The sequence below is a fragment of the Chaetodon trifascialis genome, chromosome 11 (genome assembly GCF_039877785.1).
Source record: "Chaetodon trifascialis isolate fChaTrf1 chromosome 11, fChaTrf1.hap1, whole genome shotgun sequence".
NCBI classification, from domain to species: Eukaryota; Metazoa; Chordata; class Actinopteri; order Chaetodontiformes; family Chaetodontidae; genus Chaetodon; species Chaetodon trifascialis.
In genome coordinates, this window is record NC_092066.1 from 11,373,431 (window position 1) to 11,398,226 (window position 24,796).

General features: G+C 43.2%; 3 protein-coding genes across 3 annotated transcripts; 1 reads left to right on the top strand and 2 right to left on the bottom strand.

Moving 5' to 3' along the window:
* Positions 1–1,023: 1,023 nt before the first annotated feature.
* dusp22b (dual specificity phosphatase 22b) lies at positions 1,024–5,557 on the bottom strand. The gene is made up of 7 exons (XM_070974802.1): positions 5,404–5,557; positions 4,982–5,015; positions 4,797–4,879; positions 3,838–3,887; positions 2,877–2,951; positions 1,562–1,733; positions 1,024–1,441 (listed from the first exon to the last, which is right to left on the bottom strand). Exons 1-7 carry the CDS (start codon positions 5,422–5,424, stop codon positions 1,301–1,303), a joined length of 576 nt encoding a protein of 191 aa, XP_070830903.1. The 5' UTR covers positions 5,425–5,557; the 3' UTR covers positions 1,024–1,300.
* A 2,778-nt stretch (positions 5,558–8,335) lies between these two features.
* Positions 8,336–13,999, top strand: ripk1l (receptor (TNFRSF)-interacting serine-threonine kinase 1, like). Its single transcript, XM_070974483.1, has 11 exons — positions 8,336–8,408; positions 8,732–8,898; positions 9,707–9,863; positions 10,390–10,527; positions 10,625–10,856; positions 10,986–11,135; positions 11,433–11,509; positions 11,604–11,679; positions 12,257–12,874; positions 13,020–13,166; positions 13,310–13,999. The coding sequence occupies exons 2-11, from the start codon at positions 8,738–8,740 to the stop codon at positions 13,603–13,605; spliced, it is 2,052 nt and encodes a 683-aa protein (XP_070830584.1). The 5' UTR covers positions 8,336–8,408; positions 8,732–8,737; the 3' UTR covers positions 13,606–13,999.
* A 4,238-nt stretch (positions 14,000–18,237) lies between these two features.
* opn7a (opsin 7, group member a) lies at positions 18,238–24,076 on the bottom strand. The gene is made up of 5 exons (XM_070974870.1): positions 23,989–24,076; positions 22,581–22,743; positions 22,133–22,260; positions 19,767–20,101; positions 18,238–18,876 (listed from the first exon to the last, which is right to left on the bottom strand). The coding sequence occupies exons 1-5, from the start codon at positions 24,074–24,076 to the stop codon at positions 18,238–18,240; spliced, it is 1,353 nt and encodes a 450-aa protein (XP_070830971.1).
* Between the last annotated feature and the right edge of the window lie 720 nt (positions 24,077–24,796).

Here is a 24,796-nt window from a genome sequence, read left to right on the forward strand (position 1 = left end):
GCATGAAGAGAAACACCACCAGTCATTAAATTAAAAAGAAAGTTTTAACCCAACTACAATGCACGCTGGATATGAGCTCATGGCAGCTCATCATGAGTCTTACTTTTAATGATATCTATAGGAAAACATTAATTTAATAAGATTTAATGACACTGACTTAATGTTATCTTGAGGTTCTACTATGATACAGAGGTGAGTGAAACTTCTGGGGATTAATCAACCAATTAATCAACTTTTTACTCTTTATGATGTTGAAAATGGAGCTGCTGCTGCTGCTGCTACTGCCGCTTACCTTTGATCGGCGAGCTCCCCCGCTGAAATCTGTTTTCAAGCCGTCGGTGTCCTATTCTTAAATGTGATCACATCTTGATTTGTGACAGGGAGGAGCCTGTCGGAGGCTCAGCAGTAGATGCGCAGCAGCGGGGCGCTCATTTCTGTGAAACTCTGCGCCCACACGGCGCTGCGGTGGGGAATCCCTCTAGTGACACCCTGAGCAGACACCGGGACGGAATGGAACAATCACCTGTGCACATCACCGACACTGAAATACCCCCCACATATTATTGTTTTTCTTAAAACTTCGACCTCATTTCCACTGAGATGCCAACTAATGACGACAGATTTCTTTAGTGTCTTCATTTTGTTATGTCCTGATGAGGCATGAAGTCCACAAGACACCCATTCAAAGTCTATACATTTTAACCAACTTTTTTAGTATTACTGCCCCCCAGTGGCTATCCATGGATATGCCAAAATATCTACATTGTTAGAGATTTCTATATGAAGTATCTCACTCTGGTGAAATGAATGTGTTCTAGTGTTTTAAAGACACTTAAAACTGTTGAGCAGACATCGCCATAAAAGAATGTGATCTTGGTGTTCTTGATGTCACCATGCATGACCTCCCTTGCACATTAGACAAACAGGAAGGCAACCAGGAAACACAGATGTAAACACAGAACAGAATGTGTCTTGTCACCTTCAGTGCGTCGGCCCACCGACTGACGAGCTCACAGAACGCTTGACTTCACCTCCTTTTATTTCACTCGTTGAAATCATTGTGACACGGTACAAAAAGGTGCACAACATTCATAAATAAATAAAAAAAACAGTACCAGAGCCAACCATCAATGCTGAAAAATTCATATGCACTGCACATATTAATGGTCTCTTTCAGTGTTCATGTCCGTGATATTTAGAGGATCACTCATGCTGACTTTAGTGCGCTCCAAAGCACATTAGGCTTCCAGACAGTTCCAGAAAACTGAAGCATCACACAGCATCTCATCGAACAATCTGATCAGATGCCTCCAGGTGGGCTGGATGCCTGTTTTTTCACCTCCTCACTACTGACTTTACACGCTCTGACAAGCAAGTCACGTATATCGGCCTCATCATTGAAGGGGTTGTCTTTATATTTCATCTGCAGCCATTCTCTGAACTAGAGGAACAGAAAACAGTTCACAGTTTTACTAAATGCAAAATACTGATTCTGACAGTACTCATGTCTGTTCTGTAGCATTTGTACTCCACTGTAATCTTGTTGAGTTCCTAGACTCACCTGATCAGCCTGAGTGGCCTCAAACTCCTGGAGCTGGCGCTGGAAGCCCAGGTTGGGCCCAGCGCAGGGCCGGGCCACCTTCACCGCAGCCAGCGCCTCCTGCCAGCCCAGCCTCGTCACCGTCATGATGTAGGCCACCACCAGGGTGACGCTGCGGGACACGCCTGCCAAACTGTAAGAAGCGAGGGACGGACAAAGAGTACGGTGCCTGGAATTAACTAAAACTCATGATAAGTATATTCTTTTCTCAACACTAGATACAAGTGTGAACTGCTTTAGTTGCACACTTTTATCATTATGATCCACTTTTTGAGTGTATTCTGGTTAAATTTTGCACATCCTGGTATCAGAAATGCACATAAGGCCTTATCCTGGTTTTGAGAAAAACAGATATTCAACACCAGAAACCATGACACTGTAACATGTGAACACATTATCCAGGTTTCTGATCATTCCCTGCCATGTTCACACGTGTCCACAGCTGGAGTCACAGTAGTTAGTCAATAAAACTAAACACATCATGGGCGATGTAATGATGGTTTACATCCTGACATTAAAGCCTGACAGTGGTAAAAGAGAAAATGAATAATATATGAAAGATGTAAACATCATATCCTGAGTGTGTAAAACTGGACTCGAATCAGGATACTAATGTGCATGTGAACACACCGTAGGAGAACTGGAGGTTATGGAAAATAGCTCAACTATTCTTAGCCATAAATATCAGATTAAATATCTACAGCAGGTGACAGTCTAGACAATACCAACCAGAGTACAGACCGTGACAGGTGAACAGAGAAAGAATTATGTGGTAAAGTAAGTGGACTGCGGTGAAGAACGTGACTCCCACTTTACACGCTACATACTGAAGTAAAATCTGAATTCTCTGGGCATCAAACGCAGCAAAGAGAAAGCCGTGGCAGTGCAGATCTTATAAATAGCATCTTGTTCCCCTGTGTTTCTGAGAAGACCCTATGTCTAACCAAATATAACCTTCCCCTGTGAACATATGGTCAGCTACCCTGCGGCAAACACACAGTGATTGTACCGTGTTACTGTACTCTGTTTTGGGAAGTTCAAGAATAGGCTTTTTGCTTATCATTCGATCTCTTCTGTGCAGCAGCTACACATGGGCTCACTCGCGTGCTTGTCTGAGCTAATTTTTTTTTGTTTTGTTTTGTTTTTTTCAGCTCCACATGAACTTTTATATTTAACATGTCTATGGTTGTAAGACGTGTGGAGGAAATCAGTCATGTTAGTGAAGCAGCAACCCCGGTTCCAGCTCTGAGGTAAAGATACGACGAGCGGCCCTCACCAGTGAACGAGGCAGCCTTCTCCTTTCAGACGGGACTCGTGCATGAAGATTATACTTTCTTTAAAGTGCTGAGTCCTGTGGAGCATAAAAAACTGTTATAATAGGCCATGACCACATTAAACACAGCAAGAACTGCTGTAAGAGCTGCAGCTACGTGCTGTTATTTTGTCTGCACCGACACTCAGAGCTCCTGCGTGCGTCTAAAGGAAGACTGGTAGTGTACATGTGAGGTTTTTTTTTTTCTTTTCTGTGTGTGCGTGTGTAGCTGTGGTGTGTATGTTTTTTGCACCTGACTTATCAAACCCTTTTATGTCTTATCCTAGGCAAATCAGGTTGAGGGTTTGTTCGGCTCAGGTTTGAGAGAGTCGGTGTCATGTTTCATGTTTGAAACACCTCACAGTGTGAAAAAGAGAGGTGGGCAGTAAGAGTGACAGGGCATTAGTATGCATGTATATATATATGTGTGTGTGTGTGTGCGTATGTCTATGTACTGTACGAGTATGTGCAGGGGTGAAGGGGCATGCATAAATAGACACACAGCACCAACCATGATGCTAAAGCTGCAGATGAGAGCTGCGAGACTTCCTTCCTGCTAAAAGACAAACGTGAATTTGGCCATGGCAAATTCGAACGTGCGTGTCAAAACCTGGCTAACCTTTGTCGACGCATGCAGGCCACAATAGAAACACCTGCGTGCGCCCGTGTCTGCGTGTGCACGTCTAAAGAACGGCCGCGCACCTAGAGCAGAATCCAGCCGAGCTGCCGTGATCCAGTCAGACGATAAGTTCACAATTAAACGTCGCGCTTGTGAAAGCATATCATTTACACGTTAGCTTGAAGAAAATGAAGCTCAGACACCCACACGGCGCAGCCTCGAATGGATGCGGTGCTCTCTCTCTTTTGTTCCTCGGCCTTTCATTGTTCTGTGCTGCGTTGCTGGGCTGCACATTTTGGTACTTACAGGTTTTGTGTGGGCAGGTCAGCTGCTGAAATGCAGAGATAGGTCATCTCCTGAGGGACAGAGTACACTGGTTACCTGTCAGCAGTCACAAATCAGCAGAGGGTTCGTGTGTGTGTTGCAGGTGGCGAACAAACTGTGTGTGGAAGAATAAAAGGCAATTTTGAGCTGATTTGTAATCAGATTTGGGCATGCCTCTTTATAAAATCGCCGGAAACAGAAGCTGCTTTTTGCACTTGTGCAGCTATTAAAGAAACTTTACATCAGTGGAAAAAAAGAAGAAGAAGAACGAAGCGAGACTGCACAGTCCACACCGGCTGAAGCAAGAACAAACGCCTACTCTCAAACCCACACAGCTCAGCACACTGCCCTAACCAACTGTTGCTGACTGGCATTTAGTTCACAATACTCGCAACAATCACGAGTAACAAGTCCCCTGCTTGTTGTTTACTCCCTCTGGAACTGACAGCTGTTTGCTGAAGCAGCAGCAGCAGCACGGCGCTTCTTCCCGAACAACCTGACAAACTGGTTCGTGGACGGTGGCAGAGCTCAGATCATGTGCGATAGTAAGACGAGCCATGGCCCATCAGAGCTGATAATCGTTTAATTGGTTTGAGTAGTTATTTAAGAGGGGGAAAAAGTCAAAATTCTGCGATTCCACAATCTTAAATGAGAATATTTTCTGGTTTCTTCACCCCCACATGACAGCAAACTGAATATCTTCGGGTTGAGAACAAAAACAAGACACTTGAGGACATCATCTTGGGCTTTGATGGACGTTTTGCACCATTTTCTAAAATCTTATCAACCAAGCAACTAATTGATTTATGGAGAAAATAATCGACAGACTAATCAACAATGAAAATAATCGCTAGTTGCAGCCCTGTTACAGAGTGATGAGGAAATCTGAGGTGCGCACTGGGGCACAGGTGTCATGTATAAGGAGATGGAGAGTTTCTCACCTGGAGGATGGGAGCCGCGCTGTCGTGAATGGACAGGATGTGTGTGATGTTGTTTCTGGCTAACTGTTCTCGGTCTCTTGCGTCTGACATGGACAAATAACACCACGAGCATCAAGCATGGAAACAGGCTGCCATATGCATCAACCAAATCTAATCATTTTAAGGAAAAATACACTGAGACACACCTTTGAAATTTCCCAAGTACAGGTCAGGTAAGACCTAGAAGGACACAGATGTAGAAGTTTGGAGCAGACATGGTGAAAGCTTCACTGATACACAGCGCTGAGATGCTACAACAGCTGACTCACACGACACCCTGAATATGTGAAGTGATTGTTAGAAATCACAGCCTAAACCTGACATCACGTGACAAGAAAAATAAGGAAAAGATCAGGTGAAACATGTCAGTTAGGTAAGTATTCACTGTCAGACCACCTCCTTCGGTCTACACTTACAGAATGACGTTAAACTAATGAGCAGACGCAACTTTTCCTGGATAAGCATCTCAGAGACTCTGTGGATGCCAAACACCGCATCTATAGATCACCTCGAGGACCGCTCGTGCGTGAACTCAGCCCCAGTCGCGTGCAACAGATGGGGATCATACCTTGTTGATGCCGTTCCCCATGCTGAAAGCCCCCGTCTGAAACACCACACGGAAAACAAGCGCCACGCTGTGTCCCCCCCTCGCCGCTTGAACACGCTCATCCAGCGGCTTCCCTAACCCGCTGCACGGCCGGGGTGCAAATGCTGCAGCTCCGCGTCCAGGCGAGCCGAGCACTGCTGCCGGAGCTGCCCGCGGTGGATGCTGGGAATTGTAGTTAGCTGATCCAAGGAGCGTGGCGTTGTAAGGGAGGATTATTCGAGTCTTGCAGGTGATCCAGGTGCGGTTTTAAACCGAACCGTGGCTTGTAGATTATGAGAATATGAGTTGCTCCTCCTCCTTGGCCTGATGACAGCAAATACTTCACCCGAAAATAAACTACAACAGACTGTCCACACATACCAGAGCAAAATTAGCCAACCCTCTGTGGAAATATCTGGCTATAGGAATATAATGATGAAGTGAGGTGGACAGTAGTTGTGATAAAGAAAGGGGGGCAGAAGTTGTCACTTGCAAAATTTTGAGTTTCCGAAGAAATCACCAATTTCCATGATGTGCAAAAAGTTAGATATCAACTTTCTTCCCATTCAAGCTTGTCTTCGTGCTCAACAAGATAAGATTGTAAGATGAACTAATACATGATCATTAAGTGAGATATCATGTTAATAAACATACCAGTAATATGCTTTAAGGACACCATTCCTTTGGACTTTATGGACTTTAAGGAAGAGGTTTTCAGAGATGGCAATTACCTCATTTTTGAATGGCAAATAACCTTTATTCAGAGTCTTAATAATAAAATTGGTGGACTTTGGTGCTCTCCACGCATCATCCAGTGAGGAAGTGTCAGATATGTAAATTCACACCAGAGGAAGAGTCAAGCTAATCTTGAGTGTATTACTTAAGGCACCAGCCATCTTTAGGAGTAATTTTGCCTCTTTGTCCCAAATTCCTGTGCTGATGCAAGAGCCTGAGCGAGGAAAGGATGGTTAAGCACCAAGGACCGCCCCCTCAACACCATGATGTTCTCAGAAGTGGAGAAACAACTCCAGTGGCAGTGAGGAGATGGGAAGGATCGGTCACACCAGCCACACACAGGGCCTCTACCTTCCCTGCACCCTGGACGGTCGCCCTCTCCACCATCAGAGCATCATTTGTGATTTGACACCATTGGAAAGGGTTGTCCAGACATCACCCGTGCCTAAGGGTCATGCCAAACACCAGAAGAAGAGCCAGCTGTCAGCACGGCTACATCAGAAATGGACTTCAGGGCAAAGTCCACTGAGAAGTTTGTCAAACCTCAGGGAAAGAAACAGACAGTGGTGCCGCCAGTGAAAATGACCACCTGGACTCAACTCTATGCTGGGGAGCTCCCGTGGACCCTGCTAGATGACTACTTCGCCACCAAGGAGGGCACTCAGACCAGCCTACTGCAGCACACCATCACCTCCGGGGATGTACTACCTCCATCCACTACATCTCTTCTAGCCAAGAGCGCCTCGCTCTGAGCAGAAAAGCAGCAAGATGACTGGGGCAGGCAATCGACGCCATCGGGAGCTTTTGTGGTGCTGTCACAGAGAAAGGATAGCACCTGGCAGTTCTGCACTCATTATCATCATGTTAACAACATCAACAGGAAGTACTGCTCCCCACTGCCCCACATTGGCTGCACATTTGCACCGCAGGCGCCAGTTGGTTTAACTTCCTGAGGACCTGTTGTTGTTCTGTGTGGGGCAGTGTGTGACCAACAGACTACAGCTTGAATGGGAGGACTCCTCCATGCTGTTCCTCCATGAAAGTGTTTCTGTGATTCTTGCTTCAATTAACAACTAATACTGTCTGATTGATACCTGAAATAGCTGTTATGCTGTTCACAATAAAACTGGCTGAATCCCTAGATGAGAGAGATGGTGTCTCATTTGTGACTGGTGGATGCATTATTTGTCAAAATAGTTGTAAACAATCATTGCCAAAGCTGACAGATAAGGCACCTGTAATGAAAATGGGTCTGACCGCTTGACCTATAGGTTAAAGATCATTCATTAAACAGTTCTAATTTCTGATGGAAATGAGGCAATTCCATTCACCAGTTTGTTTCTTTAATATTATACCACGCTGCTCAATAAATGGCAAACTGTCACTGCTGGAAAGTTTACCAACTAACCTGATGATTACTAGCAACAAACATGAATAACAGAGAAAGAGGAAAGCTGTAAACCAGAGGACCGAACGATATAAGACAGGTAAATATGAAACTGCTTTGTTGTGGCTTTAGGGTGCAAAAGGAGGAATTTATAGTGTAGGTGTTCACAGATAGGCTGCCCAGAATGTAGGCCTCCATGTCATACATCGCCTACGCTGTCAGAGGCTACAATTCTGGCGGTTTCCCGCTCTAGTTTCACGTAAACGCTTGTTTTATCAATGAACCTGGTTTTTGTTTTGTTTTGTTTTGTTCCTTGTCAGGCCAGAACATAATTTTAATGAAAAATATCAAAGTTGTTATAGTTTAGTTCCCCATTATTTTAGGTTCTGTATAAGATTTGGTCTCTTGGATAACAGATGCTGCTTAGAAGAAAACTGTGTGCAGATAAAGAGAACTAGAGCAGTGTATTAGCGTTTCCTTAAACCTCACATGGGCAAAGCTACAGCCCCACCAGGCAATGCAAGGTCGTCTAGTCTGCGATACTTAACTCCACCACTAGGTGACGACAACGCACCACAAGATTTACAATGGTCCTGTTTCAGAGGAGTTATATATAAAATTAAATGAACAAAGTCAGAACGAAAGCAACTAAATGTCGTTGTGTGTTTTGTTCTAGAACGCGTTTTAGGCCTTTTCAGCCGCAAACCCCTGAAGCTGCTAGCCGTCCTGCTCTGTTTTCGACTTGTGAGGCTGCTTGTAGTTTTTACGTCGGCTCAGCTGTCTGGTTTCGCTTTTGAAGTAGGGCCTCGAGGAAATCCCGGAACTACACACAAAGTGCTCCTCTTGGATTGTACAGGACATTTTGGTAACACTTTTACTCCAGTTTTTGTTTAAATTCAAAGCGAATTGGGTGTACAGTGTTGGTTTTCGGGTTAGGCTTATGTTACGAAGGCGAAGTTTGACTTGTTTCCGAAAGTTTGGAAACGTTAAGCTAGCTTACATCCTCAGCCTGTCGGGAGTGTTTTGAAAGTTATGGATGGTTGAGTCGCCGCTTCAGTCACTCAGTTTGTCTCTGCGGCATATTTGCCTCTGCTGTATTTGACTTCATACACGTTTTAGCCTCTTTATGAGTGTTTTTCTTAGCTGTTGTGCATCTCGTTCAACTGTTTGATTGTGACTTGTAAACAGGTAACTATGGCCACTGCGCCACACTCTTCACTTCACATGAGATCCACCGATCTCATCAAAAAAGAGCCGCTGGACTACGGAGGATTTGGAGAAGTTTACCTGTGCTACCATGTAACCCTCGGCCAGGTGGTGTTGAAGACCATATATACAGGCCCGCTTCGCAACGAGTAAGTACTGTGTGTATCTGTTGTTGTGTGGGCTTCGCGGGGTATTCCCCATCAGCCAGACGGTAATTTGAGTCATGTGCCCGGCAGGACACTTCAGGCTCCCCACACAGTTCAGCGAGACTCCTCCATGTTTGTTTGTTTGTTTTTTTAACAGGATACTGATAGTAAATTTACTGTTTAATAGTATTTGAAATTGATTGAGTTATGTTGCATGTGGAAAACAATTTGTAAGCCTTATCAATGTGTGTCCATCTCCCAAAACGCATGCACAGATTTCTAAGTACTTCCTTTTAACAGAGACGAGAGACTTCATCTGAAATGCGGATGTACGTCAAACATCCGTTTTTCAGATGGTATACAACAACATTTAGTGTCTGTAGACTGTTCACATTTACTGTCCTTAAAGAAATTCCTTCACAGTTTTATTGCAGCCTTAATGTGTGATTCCCTAAATGTCCTGCAAGGAGTGCAGCAGTCCAACTTTTTTCTCTCCTGATACAACTACAACTAATAATAATAATAAAAAAAGAATAATAATGATAATGGTAAATGTTATTTGTGAAGTACTTTCCATATAAGCTTTCAGCAAAGTGCTTTATAACAAAGAAATCACATGCACCAAGTCCTTCAAAGAGGCATCGAATCAACATAAAAACAAGGATAGACAGAAACATACCTGGAACTGGAGAATAACACCCGTTTGATATTGGCAAAGACTTATACGGATCACCTTTGCTTAAAACAAGCACTGGCACATCAGATCGGCTGTGTGAGACTGACTCTTACCATTTTTTACTGTGCCTTACAGGGAGAGTAAAAGGTCACTGCTGGAGGAGGGCAACATCATGGCAAGCCTGAACCACGAACGGGTGGTCAAGTTGCTGGGTGTGATCATGGAGGATAGCGACTGCTCGCTAGTCATGGAGCTCCTCCCCAGAGGCAACCTGTTGGTCATGCTAGAAACGGTGAGCAGGTTAAATTTTTTGTGGTCACATTGAAAAAAAGAAAGATTCAGAATTCATGTCTTTAACTTGGGGCAGCACGTAGTGTGCGTGCCTCACAGCAAGAAGGTTGCCGGTTCGATCCCCGGGCTTCTGTGCAAAGTTCGCATGTTCTTCCCGTGCATGCGTGGGTTTTCTCCGGGTACTCCGGCTTCCTCCCAAGACCAAAAACATGCTCATTAGGTGAATGGTGACTCTAAAATTGCCCCTAGATGTGAGTGTGAATGGTTGTTTGTCTTGTGTGTTGCCCTGCAATCGACTGGCGACCACTCCAGGGTGTACCCCGCCTCTCGCCCGCTGACAGCTGGGATAGGCTCCAGCCCCCCTGCAACCCCGAAAGGGATAGGCGGTATAGAAAATGGATGGATGGATGTCTTTAACTTCAGTTGTTCCACTGGTTTTCATCTGTAGTTTGCAGCCTTAAATAACTCATATTATGGTATTTTTTATGACCTCGAGGATTAATACACTGAATTCTCCCTGTTCTTAGGTCTCTGTGCCAATATCCCTTAAGGGCAGAATCATTGTAGAGATTCTGGAAGCGATGGTGTACCTCATAGAGAAACACATCATACACAAGGACATCAAGCCAGAAAACATTTTAGTGGACAAGGATTTTCACATCAAGGTATATTACACACTATGGCCCATGACATATTTATGATTCAGACAGTACGCATGTACAATCATGGTAATCTCAGTATATTTTCCTCTCTGATTTCTAGATTGCAGACCTTGGCCTGGCCACCTGCCAGACATGGAGCAAACTCACAAAAGAGGAGTCTCGCAGGAAGAGTCGTAAGGGGCGATCAACTGGGGCGAGATGTGCCGGCACGCTGAGCTACATGGCCCCCGAGCACCTGGAGAGTATACATACAGCCTCCACTGAGAAGTCTGACGTCTACAGCTTTGCAATTGTGGTTTGGGTCATCCTCACTGGGGAAGAGCCGTATGCAAGTGAGTCTGGATGCCAGAATAGGCTCAAGATCAAACAGGACACATTTTATCTATGAATAACAGTGGGGCACTGTTTCAAAATAATAAGTGCCCACAGACAACCAGAGTATGTGTCTTTTCTATGTTCAGATGCCAGAAGTGAAGACCAAATATGTCAGTGTGTCCGAAACGGTGACCGACCGGCAGAAGACCTTATTCCAGAAGAAACGCCTTCAGAGATAATTCAGATGATGAAGAGGTGCTGGGATCACAATCCACTGCAGCGGCCAACATTTAAAGGTGCTCCTACAACCTAAAATATTTAAAATCATTCTTCTTCGCAAATATATATAAATATATTTTGGGTATATAGGAGGCTCCTAACATTTTTACAAAAAGATTTGTATGTAAGTGTGACAGGATTTTCATTGGACAGCGTGGTTTTGCTGTTATTCTCGGCTGTTTCTGTAGCTGTGTTGCACAAGCATACAGTACATGAACATTTTTCCTTGAATTTCCCGCTCAGTCATTTGAACCCTTCAGTTTATTACGTGGATCCTCTTCTCATCCCTTCCCTCCTCTTTCCTTTTCTTGCAGAGAGCTACGACTTCTTCCTTCCGTTCTACATGGTAAATCTTGAGCCACATGTGGAGGAAGATTTACAAGAACTGAGGGTAAATCTATAAAGACACTAAGAAGTAGATTTAAGTAAAAATAATGGTACATACGTAGAATATTTTGTCATGATTCTCTGTAATTTCTATGCAGGATTTATACGAAGGCCCAGACGACCTTGTTGAGAAGATGAAATCTTTAACAATGACCCATGAATGTTTTTTGGCAGGTGAGCACTGTTGGTAATATTTATGGCCTGGATATACTGTACACACTCTAATGTGCACCAGGTATATTACATTCAGAAAGACAGAGAAATTAATGAGACTGAAATTGTTTATTGTGTGATGGAAGAGTAACCTGCCCCATAAAGAAGATTAATCAGTAAATGAAGGTAATGAGAGGTCATTAGTCATCTTAACAACATTTATTTGGCAGTAAGTCTAATGAGACTTTATGTTCACACAGTTTCCTTTGACAGCATTGCTCCAGTGTGTGCGCTTACAATAGGTGCTACTTGCCACATTAGCTGTGGGATGTGCAAATTCAGCAGACCAGCCAATTGAAAAAAATGGTAAAGCAACATAAAAATGTTGAAACTTACAGGCTCTAAGTGGGATATACGGAGTCATCGTTATAGCAAGAGAATTAGTACTTACTGGATGGAACTGTTGTTCTTAACTGTTTTGTATGTACATTGAGAGCAATGAGGAGTTCCCTGTATGTGTACACTGACTTGGCCAGTAAAGCCGATTCTGAAAAGATTGAGTAATTTTATTTCTTTAACTTATCTCCTTACCTTGCAGATTGCCCTGCTCCTCTGGTGAGTTCAGACAGAAGTGTATCTGTGCCAGTTGAAGCCAGTATTGAAGACATGCATGACATCCAGTATGAGCCATCCAGGATGTCTCTGCAGACAGATGCAAAGGCAGTTAGCAGCCCTTCAGGTTTGGAGGCGAAACTGGATCGGGAGCTTCAGTACCACAAATATGGCAGCTATAACTGCGAGAACCAGCCTGATGCGGCCAACTCCTTCCAGCACAGCAGTTCAAATCCGTTTCTGCAGAACTTCAACACACCAGATCACACCATAAGCCAGCCAGAACAAGACAGACACTCTTATGCATCCTCTGTCCATTCCTGGACAAAAGCTGAGCCGGTGCAGCCCACCAGCCAGGAAGAGGCGTGGTATCGTCCTACTGCTGGTCTCTATGAGTCCATGAACTCTTCTACAGCTACTCCATCCCCCTTGCCAATGTCTGCCAGCACTTCTTGTCTACCACAGTTAAACCAGCAACATCCACATTCCCACCTTGACCGCCAGCAGTCCTGGCCAACTTACCCAGTGTCTGATACATCTGCTCATGACATCAGCCCTGGGCATCTCCTGACCCCTTCCAAGAGCAGCATGCAACAAGATCCAGGTACACACACAAACATGTCAGTATGATGTTGCATTCCTTCAGTAAATTGGAGATGCCTCAGGTGTTCACAGCTGCTTCTGTCACCTCTGACTGACATGTATTGAAGAGAGTGTGTTTATGTGTGTTTGCTTTGGGCTTGTTCCAGGATCTCTTTTCATTCAGAATGCCAGCGGGATCCAGATTGGGAGCCACAACACAATGAGTATCAGAAGTTATGAGTCCTCCCATAGTTTATTGTCTCAATCTAACGGCTCAGCTAACTCTCCCATCAAAGAAGCCATTCTGAAATATGGTAAGCCTTAAGAATATCTCTTTCATGTAGCAGGTCTGATACAGTATGTTTGTAGTTCAGCGGTCAGCATTAACCTTGCAACAGTTTCTTATTAGAGTTCAACAGATAGTTGCCTTAATAGATGTATCTTTTGTGTCATTTAGAGGACCATGCTGTGACTGAGGAGCACCTGGACCTGCTGAGGGAAAACATTGGCAACAAGTGGAAGCGTTGTGCGCGGCGACTGGGTCTGACCGCTGTGGAAATAGAGACCATTGAGCATGACTTTTACCGTGATGGCCTACCAGAGATGGTGCACCAGATGCTGGATCGTTGGAAAATGAAGGAGGGAAGTATTGGCTGCACGATCGGGAAGCTGTATCGAGCTCTGGAAGGTAACATAAAGGTAGATGTCATTCAGAAAATATTGGACGCCTGCGGCTCTTCCCACAATATCTGACAAATTTTGTCAGATTTTGCTTGTTCACTCTAAATTCTTCCTGCCTTTGGTGGCCATGGTTTCTGAGCCGTTTATGAGATTTAAAGGCTTCCTTTCAACCAAAACAAAAAACCAAACATTTTGGTTTTATGTGCCGCTGGTTTGAAATATGGTCTCTGTCACCCTGAGTAGAGCATATGTGAGTGAATGTTGTTTGTGTTACTCAAAGCAATGAAAATGGCAAATGGAAAAGTCAACAACTGAACCAAACTGTAACTTTCCAGAAAATTGTCTTGGTTAATCATGATAACCACAGAGGTCAACTGCTGCCAACTGTTGTCAAAGGGAAAATCTCTTTGATACTTTACTGAACTGAGTAATTACTCTGTCTTGACTTTTATTGTGACAGTTAAACTACCAAACTTACTTCTGTACAGACAAACATGGTCAGGGAAGGTTCGGGTTCCTCTAATAATGGAATATCAATGTAATGTAATTTACTATAAAGCAATAATGGGCTAAGGAATTAGTTTTAAAGTGCAACAAGTCAAAGCAAGAATCATTTCAAAGATAATATATTTGATAAAAGCATTGTCAAGTGTTATTTTTTTCATAAATTGTTCTTGTTGGAATGAAAAGTTTCCATATTATGCTCATTTTCAGGTCATACTTTTATTTTGGATGTCTACTAAGAAATGTTTACACGCTTTAATGTTAAGAAAAACGCATTATTTTTCTCATATTTTCCACTGCTGCAGCACCTCTAAGGCCTCCTTCCCATAAAGCCCAGCGTTCTCTGATTGGTCAGCTCGCACAGGCCTGAGAAGGCACTGCCCTCCGTTTTTTTCCCTTCCACATCAGCTCTGCAGGTGTTTCTGCAACCATAGCCGTTGGGGTTGAGCGGTATGATGGCGTATACCATGCAAACACGCTATCCCTTATGCCGTATTTACAGTCATTCACAGTGTATCCACTGCTACCCTGTTACACAGCGCACAGAGTGTAGCTGCCTCCTACTCTTTTCTGCTTGCCTATGTATTGCTTTTCACTGTTTCTTTGATATTGTGAATACATCCAAATACACATAGTATTGATATCAGTGCAAAAACAGTCATCGTTATGGATGAGTCCTCCTCCTCTTCCTGCACGCTCTGCCCAGGCGCCGCCCCTCGCCAACACCAAACAGAATATTTCCAGTTAGCGAGAATGCATCTTGACACAGATAAATGTGCTGAAAGAGCGACTCTGGACAAAGTCTGGACCTGATTCTGCGGACGTGGTCCAGAGTTCATATGAGAAAATGGCTTTCGTGTCTCTGCTATAATGTAGCAATCCAGCTGGCTCTCAAGGTCATGTGATTTGGGCAGCAGGACTGTTTACTGCTTTCTCAAATGACATGATAATGCCCCCCTGCTGCAGAAGAGGATAATCAAATGTATGTATGGTTATTTTAAACCATTTCTTAATTGTTAACTAATATATTTAGCATTATGTAGTACAAAGTTCCAAACCGTGATCAAAGATTTGGGGCATATTGCCCACCCCTAATGGATAAACTGAGGGCACATCACAGTCTTATGGAAATTCTGACTGTTTGGACACTTTCACAGTATTTATGCTGCTGGTTTATAAAAATAAAAAGATGTGGAAATCTCACTTTCTACAATATGGGACCTTTAACGGAATAATGAACTCATATGGAGAGGCAGTCAGATGGCATGTGGTAAACATTTATTCCAGCCCACAAACCTACAAACAAACACAATGACTGCAAACACAGAACAGATAAAGGGGGGGGGGGGGGGGGGGGTTACTTTTTTCACCATCCAGTCATCGAAGCTCTCTGAGTTGTGTTCATGCCTTGTTCTACTTCATTACAAAGTAAGGTTGTGTAGTTGGTCTTAAAGTTGTGACATTCACCACCCTGTTCTCCTTCCGCACACTTTACCCAAACCTTGATCTACTGCAAAGCCATTTTGACATGCAGAATAAACTATTTCTGAAAGTCCAAAGTAAATGTGTATTCGTGTATTTCAAAGATTGCACTACACCGCTCGAGTGGGTCTTATTTCTAGTTGAAGATTTGCTAAGATAAATAGTGTATACTGTATAAAACCACAATTCCAAAAAAGTTGGAAGGCTGTGTAAAACATAAATAAAATAGAATGTGATAAATCCTTTTTGGCATATACTCAATCTTTAAGCAGTAACGATATTTAATGATTAACCTCATCAACATCAACTTATTCTGAGTTTGATGCAGCAACACGTTTCAAACACGGTACATTTCACAGGTAAACAGGTTCATTGGTAACAGGTGATAGTATGATTGGGTATGAAAGCGGCATCCTGGAAAGACTCAGTCATTCATGAGCGAAGATGGAGCGAGGTTCACCACTTTGTGAACACGTGATTGTATAAATGATATTACTACTACCATGGGCTTGGGAACACTTTGTAAAACCATTGTTGGTAAATCTAGTTTGTTTGCAAATTGGGACACAGAGTTTTAATGGATTACAGATGTGATGGCTTTTGCAAATCAAACAGCCGCAGTTGATATTTTTTACCTGGTGAGTTTAATAATCTCTTCATTAAATACAAGAAAATTAATCCTCCCTGCCATGAACAATTAATGATAAGGTCCTAGGATACGGGTGTGGGCAGGCTTTCCAGTTTCTTAACAATAATTACATTTGTTTTCTATCAGATTTAGGGATTCTGTTAATGTGGCACCCTGTCGATCGATAGATTAAATCTAATTAACTACTTTTGTCGATCAAAAGCAGTACGCCTTGCAACATAATATGTACAGCGTGACAAGTGATTAAGTGATCACAACAGTATTTTAAATGAGGTGATTAGATGAGTTGGGGATACAGTAATATGAGCGTAGCACTGGTGGCCAAGAAACTGAAACAGTCATTTGAGTTGTCAGTGGTGGATTTGGTTGTGAGTGATGGTCCAAATCCCATTCAAGTCATGTTTACATTGCACAGTGGATTTACACACAACAGCAACTACAGACAACAGAAACTTAGTCTTTCTCCACTAATGAATTTATCTACAGCTTCATTATTTGGATTGGTTTCATTTGTCTTCCCTCTCTTTCCCTCTGTTTTAGTGAAATAAATGTATACCATTTTGTCAGTCAAGTAAAGAAATATTCCATTTTTACTGAAAGCATGATAAAGAAAGGCTTGAAGTTCTCACAATACGGGTAGATAGACAATACTGCGCTGGGCCATAACAATGGTATCTCATGCAGCAGCATGATGATCGAGCACCATGAACTATATACCTGCAATTGTCAAGTGAAAACAATACTTGGGCTGGCGTTAAAGTGTTAACATCATTTCAAACAAGACAGCTCTGTATGATACTGTAATAATTACCAAAATATGAATATTGTGAAATATTTCATATTTTGTTCCCAGCCAATGTAATTCCCTGAGGTTTAACTCAGGTTTTACTAAGATAATGTTCGCAAGCAAATGAGTCAGTGACTAAGAAAAATAATAATAAGCACCTAGAAAGTTCCACAAGTATTTCCACAGCTCTTGTCCCACAAAGTATGTTAAAAAGTGCAGAAAGTCAGATTCAATTTAAGGGATTTGAAATTCATTTTCAGAGAGCAGTCAAAAATTTCAATTTCTAGTTGCCCGAAACCCAGAAAAAAACCTCTGCAAAACATATTTTTGCATTTCACTTTTTTGTCTTTGGAACAAAGCAAATCTTTTTTTAGTACTCCTGGAGAAATACATATTAAAATCAAGTTGTTAGTAGCTTTTGGTGCTTTTTGCAGCACCAAAAACGCAGCGTGGGGGGATTGAATACCTTCCAAAGATCGCTCAATCTGAACCAGCTTTAAAGACTGGCACCGACAACTTCCATCCATCCATTTTCTATGCCGCTTATTTCGGGGTCACGGGGGGGCCGGAGCCTATCTTGGCTGTCAACGGGCGAGAGGCGGGGTACACCCAGGACCGGTCGCCAGCCGATCGCAGGGCACATACACACACCATTCACACTCACACCTAGGGGCAATTTAGAGTCACCAATCAACCTAATGAGCATGTTTTTGGTCTGTGGGAGGAAGCCGGAGTGCCCGGAGAGAACCCATGCATGCACGGGAAGAACATGCAAACTTCACACAGAAAGGCCCGACCCGGGAATCGAACCTGCGACCTTCTTGCTGTGAGGCACGCGCACTACCTGCCGCGCCACCGTGCAGCACCGACAACTTTAATTTGGAAATTAATCGCTGGAAAACTCCCAAAGCTATCCATCTTTAAGCCACATGGCACAGTGAGTGAGAGGCTAGTTTGACTCAAACAGCAATACACTGCTCAATGCCAGGCCAAAAACAACATGTCAGAGATACATTGAGTACAAGTAGTACAGCACAATTAGATTGTTTATGGGTTGCAAACAAAATAGTCTCCAAAGTATAGCTGTCTGCGTTGAAGTCTTTCTGTCATATTAGCCAAAGTAAAGCACAGCAGGCAACACCAGATAAATAAGTTATATGGCTTCTGAACCAGATTTCCTGAAAGTATAGATTAAGTAGTTTCACATTTGAAAGAACATAACCTGCAAAATAAGTCCACAGATATTCTGTAAACAATAAGAAGTGGATAAGAAGTGGACGTATCAGGGCCAAGCCACTTTTGCATGCCCTGGAACCATCTCTAAATTAATATGGAAGTTGTCCGTTTCTGAAGTCCTTTTTGCACACATGGTGGCCAGCAGAGACTTCTTGTTGGACACGCTTTGAGTCTTCTGCTTACGTGTTTGGGGATCTGGGGTGCCTTGATCCTTGGACGAGTCACCGTTGGCATCAGGGTGAGAGACGTCACACATTTGAGGGTAGTGTCTGAAGCATTCAAAAGCGTCCCTGCACTTCTCACAGCTGTGGTCTTTTAATGCTACCATAGGAGGTCGAGCAGAGGAGTTGGATGAAGGGAACTGGTCGGTCTGTCTGTGGATTGCCGGAAGTCTGACCCTGATCCCCGGCCTGGAGCGGCATTTCGCTGGCCCCTCGGACCAGTGGCAGCCTCTCAGGCAGGCGTGGCATAGAATACCCAGGTCCCTGCACATCACCCTGCGGATGTTTGGCCTCAGCATTAGGTAGATGATTGGATTATAGATGGTGGAGGACTTGGCAAACATGGCTGGCATGGCAAATGCCAGAGGGGGGATGTTCTCAATGTGTCCAAAGGCAGCCCACATGGACACCACAGCATATGGACTCCATGCCGCAAAGAAACCGATGCAGACAGCAACACTTAGCTTGCAGGAAAAAGAGCACACAGGAGAGAAGTTTAATTGATATCATTTAGAAAACACACATAAGTCTAGTGTTAGTCTATATTTATCTTATTGTTACCAAGAACACCAAAACCACCAATGCATTCATACATCTCTCAATACCTTTCAAATTCACCATCCTTTCTGTGGCTCTCAGGTCCAAAAACAGATTTGAAAAATGTACTGTCACGTTTTAAAAAAGGCGAAGTCGCTTCCTAAAACATGAGTAAATATACTATTTGTAGCTGACTGTTGTAAGCCTGGAATGGTTTATGTCAAATTGACTCAAAATTCAGTTGGTTGCAGTCTGAAATCTCACCACTAGATGCCACTAAGTCCTACACACTGGTCCTTTAAAAGCACAAGATAAAATCTAACCAGTGTCTGGCTGATATGGCTGACTGAATGTGAGCATTTATCTTTACAACCTGGAATGGTTATTGACCAACATCAGTCATATGCTGCATGGGCAGAAAAGCACTTTTGTTCCTTTCTTTTCCCACATAAATCAGAGTTATTCTTATGGAGAAGGATATATGATAATGACCATTTATCGAAAAAGGCAGCCATAGCTTCTCATTCATCTCAATACAGCCCGAGCCAACTCCTGCTAATGAGAAGCTGCATCACTGGAGGATCTATTGAGGTCACTGCCAATTTCTTCAACAAATGGAGGAGTGAGGAACTCTCCAGAGCACTCTTGTCTCTAAGGGGGAGCTTTGATATTTTACATCTGAACCACCACATTAGTGCATCTGCATAACCACGTGGTGTCAGTTTGGCAGTTCAACACTCACAGATTGGATAGCTGAAAGTAATCAGATTTGTAAAAGTAATCACAGGTATGACCAATTATCACACTTTGCTCTTACCTTAACAATAATCGTCTGCATGCTGCTCATGTGCGTCTGCCTCGGTGCATGCTGCTCCATATTCTTGCGGGAAGCATGCACCGTGGCCAGAATGCCTGTGTAAGATGCCACGATAACAAAGCAGGGAAGGATGTAGCAGAAGATGAACAGTGCTACAGTGTAGGAGCGCGCTGTGGTGTGCTGATTGGACAGGCGCCAGTCAATGCAGCAGGCGGTGCCATAAGGCTCTGGTCCATATTTTCCCCAGTGGACCAGCGGGGAGCAGGCAAACAACAGGGCGTAGACCCAAGCACAGCCAACGAGCAGACGGCCGTGTACAGAGTTAAACCTGTTCCCTGTGAAAACAGATTAAGTTTATGTTTCATTATATGTAAGATTCTGGCACAATCATTATTTATTGATCCCCCCCCCCCAAAAAAAAAAAAAAAATTTGATGGAATAAACTAGATGATGAAAATCTTTTGGCTGTTTGATAACCCTGGTTCTCTATTACGAGTGACCCCCCTCTGCATTTAACTATTAAAAGGCTGATCAGCTGTTTCTGCTGTAAGAGGAGGAGAAGAAACACATTCCCCAGATTAAAATATCTCCTCATGGCTCCACATAGATCCGATGTAACCTTCCTCACATTAATACATGAAACAAACAGAAACTTAATATTTCCATCATGTTTTCTGCAATTTTTTTTTTTCACCCTTTGTGGTTTGACCGTCGCTCTTTTAAATAATCTTGTCGCGCCCTCTTCTCCTGCAACGGTATAATGTTTTCTGACTGGAGAATCGGTGCCACCCACTGCTAATCTCAGTGAACCACGTCCTAATAATTAAGTAGTAACAGCAGTGGCTGAAAACAAGCATTCGCTACCATTTTCTGATGCTGATCTTTCCCACAGTTCAGTTAAAATTTACAAAACATTTGGATGGAAACCCACCAAGAGCCAAACAATTCTCCTCCGCTGGAATCAAGGCAAGAAAACCCATACAAAAGTGCTTCCAGTCAAAGGCAAATCCTGATTTTTGATGGGCAAAAAACAGTGGATACTGTGTGTTCTTCTGTGGCATAAAGAAACCTTCCATCACTGATTCACCAAGGCACCATGAAGCTCCCCTTCTCCTTCAAAGGGAGTGCCATCAGAGAAAAAATCCACGAGTGGGTGTTGCAAGCACAGACAGGAGCATCACCACATTATCAGTTTGTGTGCCACCGTGTGTAACTGATGGAAGCACAACCCTCCTTGATAGCTGATACGTGTGGCCATAGCTGCATTGTCCTTCCTCACCAGTACATGAAGCCACTCAAGGAAAGAATTCAGCGAAGGTGTGTTTGAGAACCCATTCACTGTCAAACATACAAATATTACGAGCTCTCGCTACCAAGGCTGCCACCTTATGGGCTTTTTCAGTCAAAGTGTAATGATCAGCTTTAGATGGTTGTAGCTGACCATTCTGGATGGAGGGTGGCTTCAAACTCCAGAAAAAAAATGGTCTGTGAATGGACATGTTGCAGGAATATGAATGCTCCCTCCTCACTCACACTCAATGTGTTGCCTCTGTGGTGAAGTTGGTGAGAACAAGGCAGTTCACCAAGAGAGCAACTTGACAAATGAGCCCACAAAAGGGGGCTCTTTGCTGTAGGCAGCAAGCAGAGAAGACTATTCACTGCATCTGTTACGGCAGATGCCAAGACTAGTGTCAGAATCTCTTTTTGTCCACAGCTTGGCAGTTGTTTCCATTTCGCTGAAGTGCTAAATGAAAAGGGTAGTTACATGGAGTGGTTATTGCCAAAGAGGGCCGCTGCAGGGACAGCAGGCCTGTAATTAACCTAAAGCAACAGGTGAAAGATACAGCCTCCGTAGAAAGAAGAGGCGAGTGACGAGTGATCAGTCTATACATACACATCATGACGTAATGAAATAAGAGCTTCTTTACATATGCAGGGCGTGAGATACCACAGCGAGACATTAAAATAAATGCAATTAAAGGGGACATATCTTTTAGTAGGTCCACATTTGAAAGGAAGACTTTGAAATGGCTCAAAAAATAATTCACACAAGTTTTGTATTAGAAGGGCTTCTAATTGAGAGTTCTGTATAGCAACCCTTCAGTGACACTGCCAGGGAAAATACAATTTCTCGAGGTCAAACTGAAGGCCCCGTTGCACTGCATTAACCAACATCACAAGTAATTCTTATTGAGTGCAGCCCCTGGACTTGTCAGTCATCAAAGGAAGGCTAATGTGCAGTGCTTCACGGAGGGATTATCATTTCGTTTCCTTCCACAGATAAATCAACAATCAGCCACTTAGGGATGTGATGGTTAATCCTGTGTCATTTCACTGGGCAAAAAATAGCTTCTTTGAAGACTTACCATAGTGTGGATAACATACTTTTACAAAGCACACCATGCTTAGCAGGGTTAGAGTGGTCAGGCTGCAGATGCCAAACAACATGCCACAAAAAGCGTACATGGAGCAAACTGTTTTCCCATACAGCCACCTGCGTAGGAGGGCAAGGGGGCGTGAGAAAGAGACAGAGGAAAGGGCAAAGAAGAAAGAGAAGAAGGATCAATGAGGGAGAGGGAAAAAGAAGAGTTGCATGAGCACGACACTCCATATGTGTGAACTCAGAGGCAATCATACTGCTAACCAACAACATAGTTAAAGCACCATGAAATATTAAAGGGAGTCTTGACACATAATTTTCCCTGTAGCATATGCATGTGACATGAAAGTATTTCATTTTCTAATGGTGAGAACAGCCACTGTGTCTTTGTTTTTTCGCTTTGATAGTGCTACAGTAGTCACCAGGTGTTGCACCTGTGGTAGAAGCTCGAAGTGATCGCCATGGGATAGAGGGACAGCGTCAGGCCCAAGTCACTAACTGCTAAGTTGATGATGAAGAACTCGGCAGGTTTCAGGAGGTGCTTTTTCTTGTAGGAGACATAGAGCAGCGTGCTGTTGCCAAACAGTGAACATAATCCTGCAGGAAAAACAGAGAGAGAGAGTTTCCTTTTTTTAAAAATACGTGTCCCGCAGGTCTAACAGTGGAAACGCTCAAAGTAGAAGCAGTAGCACAATTCCTGGTGATCCTTAAATTCAGGTCGCAGCTAAAGCATAGCACTGTGTCAGATTCACCGGTTGCATTTCTTTCTTCTTCTGATCACCACAGACTTAAACAGAACTCCAGCAGCAGCTAAACCACACGCACAGTACAATGATGTTTAACCCCACTGTGCTGAATACTTATTTAAAGCCACATGAGCAGTATAAATTAGTCTTTCAGAGCAAAACACAAATAGGAAATTAACTATTTTGAATGTAAAATTAGCATCTTTATATTAGTAACATTAAATCAGAATCATTAAACAACAGTATTCAGGACATAAATCTCATATTAAAATTGTATGTTTTTGTCACAACCCCGATTCCAAAAAAAGTTGGGACTCATGAAGTGGTGAACCTCGCTCCATCCTCACTTGTGGATGACTGAGCCTTTTCCAGGATGCCCCTTTCATGATGCTATCACCTGTTACCAATGAACCTGTTTGCCTGTGGAATGTTCCAAACAGGTGTTTTTGGAGCATTCCACCACTTTCCCGGTCTTTAGTTGCTCCTGTCCCAGCCTGTTTGAAACATGTTGCTGCATCAAACTCAGAATAAGCAGATTTTTACAAAAATCTGTAAAGTTGACAAGGTGAAATATTAAATATATTGTCTTTCTGTTGTTTTCAATAGAGTATATGTCGAGAAGGATTAGTAAATGATCACTTTCTTTTTTTTTTCAGTGCATGGCCTAGCCATAGAAATCATTATCAAAAGGCCTTTTATGTTAGAAGTGCAGATAATACATGAACAGATTCAACAGTGGATGCCTTACTGGTTCTATACATTGATGTGTGCATGTGTGAGAAAGGATGGACTGTATAGCATTTACATAAATACAGTCAATATAGATGAAAGTGATATATATACACACACAGTCGGTAGTGCATATAGGTGGAAAAGGAATGCATATCACTGAGTAACAGTCAAACATGGTAAAAGGTAAACATGCTGTCAAGGCTTCAAAGGGTGTTGTCTTGCTTCATGCTGTTATTCATTTCAGCCTGAGCAGAACGAGTAGAAAACTCCTTGATAGCATTAAGAGCGTTATTAACATTTAATCACCTGTTTAGGATTTATGTGTCAAATGCTTTTTATTTGAATTTCTGTCGACTTTACTTACCAAAAATAGAGTAGACCACAGCCACCGTTATATCCAGTGGCGCAGGTATGTTGGAGTGGAATGCGATGTCTTCATCTATCAGCGCCATCTGAAAACTGGCGAGAGTTTTTCAAGACAAGCGTCAGGGGTTGGTCTAACTGATTAATATATTATCTTTTAATCGGTGCATTTAAAGCTGTTACAAGCAGGACTGGAACGTTTCAGGCTTTAACTTCTCCCACTGGTACAATGGAAAAGACTGAAAGCAATGCACAGCCAGTCATTTTACCTCACTATCAGCCACTTGAGTAATGTGAATAAAGTGGCCTTAAAGTGTTGCAGATGAGCCTAACTTCCCTCACGCGCTCAGAGCTCTCTCATGCTGTTGACCTTCGGCACCACCACAGCCCAGATGGTTTGTTCACGTGGAAAAAAGAAATTTCTGTGCGTTTACACATGTGAGAATGATTGGGGAAAGTGATTGCATAGCCTTGGCCAGCGGGCAGTCACATGATTGAATTTGGTTTGTGACTACAGTAACCTTTTCAGTGTCTCTAATTCAAAGGAGAGGACAAAGCCATTAGCGTGCCTTCAAACTATGTGATCCCATCATCAGCACTTTCCATTCCATGTTTTCATTCGGCTTCAGCAGCTAAAGTCAGATGGTGACTGACAGAGATGGATCAATGGACGAGGGATGAACATGAGGGTCAGTAAACAAGCGGCTTAATAACTGCTAACAGGGAAACCGCACCTCAAACACATCCTAATGTGCTGTTCCTGTGGTCAGCCTCATTACTGAATTTCTGTTATCCCTTCAAATTCTGCT

Bases quoted from the DNA above. Each gene is read 5' to 3' on its own strand.
- dusp22b (XM_070974802.1), bottom strand. From the start codon at position 5,424: ATGGGGAACGGCATCAACAAG. The intron at 3,888-4,796 runs GTGAGAAACTCT...TCTGTCCCTCAG, and splicing joins GCGCGGCTCCCATCCTCCAG to GAGATGACCTATCTCTGCAT. The intron at 1,734-2,876 runs GTGAGGGCCGCT...CGCTTCTTACAG, and splicing joins GAAGGCTGCCTCGTTCACTG to TTTGGCAGGCGTGTCCCGCA.
- ripk1l (XM_070974483.1), top strand. From the start codon at position 8,738: ATGGCCACTGCGCCACACTCTTCACTTCACATGAGATCCACCGATCTC. The intron at 10,857-10,985 runs GTGAGTCTGGAT...TTCTATGTTCAG, and splicing joins TGGGGAAGAGCCGTATGCAA to ATGCCAGAAGTGAAGACCAA. The intron at 11,510-11,603 runs GTAAATCTATAA...ATTTCTATGCAG, and splicing joins AAGATTTACAAGAACTGAGG to GATTTATACGAAGGCCCAGA.
- opn7a (XM_070974870.1), bottom strand. From the start codon at position 24,076: ATGGCGCTGATAGATGAAGACATCGCATTCCACTCCAACATACCTGCG. The intron at 20,102-22,132 runs GTAAGTCTTCAA...CTGTTTTCACAG, and splicing joins AGTATGTTATCCACACTATG to GGAACAGGTTTAACTCTGTA. The intron at 18,877-19,766 runs GTAAGAGCAAAG...TTTTCCTGCAAG, and splicing joins TGCAGACGATTATTGTTAAG to CTAAGTGTTGCTGTCTGCAT.